This window comes from Chiloscyllium plagiosum, chromosome 35 (genome assembly GCF_004010195.1).
Source record: "Chiloscyllium plagiosum isolate BGI_BamShark_2017 chromosome 35, ASM401019v2, whole genome shotgun sequence".
NCBI lineage: Eukaryota > Metazoa > Chordata > Chondrichthyes > Orectolobiformes > Hemiscylliidae > Chiloscyllium > Chiloscyllium plagiosum.
This window is the reverse complement of record NC_057744.1, coordinates 30,599,396-30,605,051: the sequence shown is the minus strand read 5'-3', so window position 1 is coordinate 30,605,051 and position 5,656 is coordinate 30,599,396. Positions and strand designations below refer to the sequence as shown.

Genomic DNA, 5,656 nt, shown 5'->3' with positions numbered 1-5,656 from the left:
TGGTGGTGGGGTCTGTTTGGAGGTGGCGGAAATGGTGAAGGATGATACAATGTATCTGGAGGTTGGTGGGGTGATAGGTGAGGGCCAGTGGGGTTCTGTCCTGGTGGCGATTGGAGGGACGGGGTTCAAGGGTGGAGGAGCAGGAAGTGGAGGAGATACGGTGGAGAGCATCGTCAATCACGTCTGAGGGGAAATTGCGGTCTTTGAAGAAGGAGGCCATCTGGGTTGTTCGGTATTGGAATTGGTCCTCCTGGGAGCAGATGAGGTGGAGGAGAAGGAATTGGGAATCTGGGATGGCGTTTTTACAGGGGGCAGGGTGGGAGGAGATGTAATCTAGGTAGCTGTGGGAGTCGGTCGGTTTATAGTAAATGTCCGTGTTGAGTCTGTCACCCGAAATAGAAATGGAGGTGTCTAGGAAGGGGAGGGAGGAATCTGAGACGGTCCAGGTAAATTTGAGGTCGGGATGGAAGGTGTTAGTAAAGTGGTTGAACTGTTCAACCTCCTCGTGGGAGCACGAGGTAGCACCGATACAGTCATCCATGTAGAGGAGGAAAAGGTGGGGGTGGTGCCAGTGTAGCTGCGGAAGATGGACTGTTCCACATATCCGACGAAGAGGCAGGCATAGTTGGGGCCCATGCAGGTGCCCATGGCTACCCTTTTGGTTTGGAGGAAGTTGGAGGATTGGAAGGAGATGTTGTTCAGAGTGAGGACCAGTTCAGTCAGTCGAAGGAGCGTGTCAGTGGAAGGGCACTGGTTGGGTCGGTGGGAAAGGAAGAAGCGGAGGGATTTGAGACCTTCGTGATGGGGGATGGAGGTGTATAGGAACTGGATATCCATGGTGAAGATAAGGCGTTGAGGGCCGGAGAAGCAAAAATCATGGAGGAAGTGGAGGGCGTGGGTGGTGTCCCGAACATAAGTGGGGAGTTCTTGGACTAAGGGGGTCGGGACCGTGTCGCGGTACACAGAGATGAGTTTGGTGGGACAGGAGCAGGCTGAGACAATGGGTCGGCCGGGGCAGTCACCATGGACCTCCATTCCCCATCACGAAGGCCTCAAAGCCCTCCACTTCCTTTCCCGCCGACCCAACCAGTGGCACTGACACCCTCCTTCGACTGACCGAACTGGTCCTCACTCTGAACAACTTCTTCCAATCCTCCCACTTCCTCCAAACCAAAGGCGTAGCCATGGGCACCCGCATGGGCCCCAGCTATGACTGCCTCTTCGTCGGATATGTGGAACAGTCCATCTTCTGCAGCTACACTGGCACCACCCCCCACCTTTTCCTCCGCTACATCGATGACTGTATCGGCACTACCTCGTGCTGCCACGAGGAGATTGAACAGTTCAACCACTTTACTAACACCTTCCACCCCGACTTCAAATTTACCTGGACCGTCTCAGACTCCTCCCTCCCCTTCCTAGACACCTCCATTTCTATCTCGGGCGACCGACTCAACACGGACATTTAGTATAAACTGACCGACTCCTACAGCTACCTAGATTACACCTCCTCCCACCCTGCCCCCTGTAAAAACGCCATCCCATATTCCCAATTCCTTCGTCTCTGCCGCATCTGCTCCCAGGAGGACCAATTCCAATACCGAACAACCCAGATGGCCTCCTTCTTCAAAGACCGCAATTTCCCCTCAGATGTGGTTGACGATGCTCTCCACCGCATCTCCTCCACTTCCCGCTCCTCTGCCGTTGAATCCCGTCCCTCCACTCGCCACCAGGACAGAACCCCACTGGCCCTCACCTACCACCACATCAACCTCCAGATAAATCATATCATCCTTCATCATTTCTGCCACCTCTAAACAGACCCCACCACCAAGGATATATTTCCCTCCCCTCCCCTATCAGCGTTCTGGAAAGACTACTCCCTCCGCGACTCCCTCGTCAGGTCCACACCCCCCCACTCCCGGCACCTTCTCCTGCAACCGCAAGAAATGCAAAACTTGCGTCTATACCTCCCCCTTCACTTCCCTCCAAGGCCCCAAGGGATCCTTCCATTTCCATCACAAATTCACCTGTACCTCCACACACATCATTCACTGCATCCACTGCACCTGATGTGGCCTCCTCTACATTGGGGAGACAGGCCACCTACTTGCGGAACGTTTCAGAGAACACCTCTGGGACATCCGCACCAACCAACCCAACTGCCCCATGGCTGATTACTTTAACTCCCCCTCCTACTCCGCCAAGGACATGCAGGTCCTTGGCCTCCTCCATTGCCAGACCATGGCAACACGACGCCTGGAGGAAGAGCGCCTCATCTTCCGCCTAGGAACCTCCAACCACAAGGGATGAATGCAGATTTCTCCAGCTTCCTCATTTCCCCTACCCCCACCTTATCTCAGTCCCAACCCTCGGACTCAGCACTGCCTTCTTGACCTGCAAGCTTCTTCCCGACCTCTCCATCCCCACCCCCTCTCCGGCCTATCACCCTCACCTTAACCTCCTTCCACCTATTGCATTCCCAACGCCCCTCCCCCAAGTCCCTCCTCCCTACCTTTTATCTTAGCCTGCTTGGCACACCTTCCTCATTCCGGAAGAAGGGCTTGTGCCCGAAACGTCGATTCGCCTGCTCCTTGGAGGCTGCCTGACCTGCTGCGCTTTTCCAGCAACATATTTTTCAGCTCTGATCTCCAGCATCTGCAGTCCTCACTTTCTCCCTGCTGTTGCTACTCTGTCTATTGATCTATGATCCTTCAATATATTTGTCAATCTAGGGCAACTGTTGAACTGTTCTCTTTTTAGTTTGAAATTTAATTGGTCAATGCCTCCTCTGGGTATTTTCTTTCTGTGGATGTATTTGTCTGTGGGTCAAATGGGAACATGTGTTTGTGTGTCCTTCAGTACCTATTACCTGTCCATTCTTCAGGTAATGCAAACTTAAGTAGGTTGTTCACTCAAGTGCGACCAATGCCTAGTCCACTCTAAACGCCAATGTATGTATTGCAGCAGGAGCCTGGTTATAGCTATTAGAAGTACCCTGTTGTATCCCACTCTTTCCAGGATTCCTGTGGGCAGTTTTTGTGATGTCTTCCTTGCCAGATTGGTAAAGATGGCCTGTTTCTGAAGCAGTTTCCAACCCAGTATTCCAGTATGACTGTTTGTTTGTCTTACAGCAGTACTGTCCGACCCTGAACCCAGAAGCTGGGAATTGAATTAAGTTGGACTTTGAATTAATTATTTTTTCTTATCTATGCCTTCTGTTTATTAGTAAGCGCTATGTTATGGCAACTTAAGCTTTTTTTTTTGTCACAATTTTTTTAGAAAAAACACAATTAACCATAAATGATTATTCAAACTGAAGTCTATTAAGGGTTGATCAGATGGGCATCAACTTAAATTTACAATGTGATTTTTTTTCTGATTCTCTTTCAGGTATCGTGGGTTTACTCTTGTGCTAACCTTCCTGTTTTACTCCAGTTATCACTTGTCTCGCAAACCCATCAGCATTGTCAAGGTATGTGCACAGCCAGACCATAAGACATGAGAAATAGGCCATTCGGTCCATCAAGTCGTATTCACCATTCAATGAGATCCTGGCTTATCTGAATCCATGACTCCACTTTTCCTGTTTTTTTCCCCTCCTATTGTCCTATATTCGCTTACATGTTAAATATCTTGTCTCTGTGCCTTGAATATAGAGTCATAGAGTCATAGAGATGTACAGCATGGAAACTGACCCTTCGGTCCAACCTGTCCATATCGACCAGATATCCCAACCCAATCTAGTCCCACTTGCCAGCTCCCGGCCCATATCCCTCCAACCCTTCCTATTCATATAACCATCCAAATGCCTCTTAAATGTTGCAATTGTACCAGCCTCCACCACATCCTCTGGCAGCTCATTCCATACATGTACCACCCTCTGCATGAAAAAGTTGCAGATCTGCAATTTTCCAGAATGTTCTTGTATTTAAAGAACATTAACTCTTGTTGTACTTACTTTCTTATGAAAATGTAACTGGGTGCTATTTCCGTGATATTTCCCTAAGTTAGGTACTTACACAACTTAATTTCCTAAATCATGATTCAGTGCTGTACTACTTGTAGGAAACAATCTTGGATCCTCCACACAACCTCACCATTTTGCCAGATACATAATTTTTACACTGATCCATCTTGGGGTTTAGTTTAATGTCACCGATTATTACTGGTCCATTGTACCTGCGTTTTCTTTGATCGCCTTCATTATTTCTCAATTTTCTTCCTTTTAGCAGTTTAAAAACAACGCTTAATAGAGTAATACTCCCATTAATTATAATTACCTGTATTTTTATTTTAAACAAAATTCTATCTACAAGTTTTAGTGCTATATTTGAATCTTCATTCCAAAACTACCACCCCATCTCAGAATATGCTGCAGCCAGTAATGTTTGGGTCCTAGGCCTAGCAACCTAAGCCACAGTGAAAATTTACTGGACATTGTACATTGAAGCTACACAAGATTACAAACACCTGCATCATGGATGAACAACAATGAGAATTAAAGTTAATTTTTCTTTTGTGTAGCTTTAAAAATATATACATGAAAGCTAATAAATCCTGGTTCAATTTATGACAAATATTTTAGCTAAGTGGTTGCATTCTTCTCTGAATAAATATTACATTCAAGTTGAGGCATGACTATTTCCGCTGACACTCCAGCACTGTAATGACATATTGAAGGTATTGTCTTTTAAATGAGATAGTAATTTGATGTTTTGCCTACCTTCCCAGATGGATGCAAAACATGCCATGGCACTAACTTAGAGGAGCTGCTCTGCCTGACTTGCTGTGCTTTTCCAGCACCACTCTAATCTACACTCTGATCTCCAGCATCTGCAGTCCTTACTTTTGCCTCTCCTCCCCATGCCTCCTCCCCAGAGCCACTGTCAGTATTTATTTCAGAACCAACCTTTTTAACACAGATTATTTTACTCAATTTTTGGGGCTTTGCTCCATGCAGATTAGCTGCCGCATTCATCATCTTCTAACAATGACTGCACTTCGTATTTAATTGGTTGTATAACACTTTGGGGCGACATTAGTTTGCAAAAAGAGTTATATAAATGCAATGTATTTCTTTTCAACATACTATTGATTTTACCTAAAATGAATTCCAATAAATCTTCGTTTTGTAATCCACTGTGACCCAGTTGATATTCTTTATTTATAGGCAGTGCAGCAGGTTGTTCCATGTATGTGCTAAAATTGATCTACATAAGCAATGCAAATATATATTCCCATGGAAGATACACGTTCTACTTTCGTGGCTTAGAAAACCCACTGCAAATGTCGTCATGCTACAAAACAGGACTAAGATCAAATTTTTAAATGCAGAATGTAACAACACAAGTACATAGAACATAGGACAATACAGCACAGAACAGGCCCTTCGGCCCATGATGTTGTGCCGAACATTTGTCCTAGCTTAAGCACCTATCCAATTGCCGCTTAAAGGTCACCAATGATTCTGACTCTGCCACTCCCACAGGCAGCGCATTCCGTGCCCCGACCACTCTCTGGGTAAAGAACCTACCCCTGACATCCGCCCCCCCCACCTTAAGTTTATGTCCCCTTGTAACACTCTGTTGTACCTGGGGAAAAGGTCTCTGTCTACTCTATCTATTCCCCTGATCATCTTATAAACCTCTATCAA

At 46.5% G+C, this 5,656-nt stretch overlaps 1 protein-coding gene across 1 annotated transcript in view; it reads left to right on the top strand.

Annotated features, from left to right (window-relative positions):
- The window catches only part of slc37a2 (solute carrier family 37 member 2), a 71,296-nt gene that overhangs the window by 25,801 nt on the left and 39,839 nt on the right, over positions 1-5,656 (top strand). Inside the window, exon 2 of the mRNA XM_043676863.1 lies at positions 3,394-3,475. Coding sequence (XP_043532798.1) covers positions 3,394-3,475 — 82 coding nt within the window. The remainder of the gene's footprint in view (positions 1-3,393; positions 3,476-5,656) is intronic.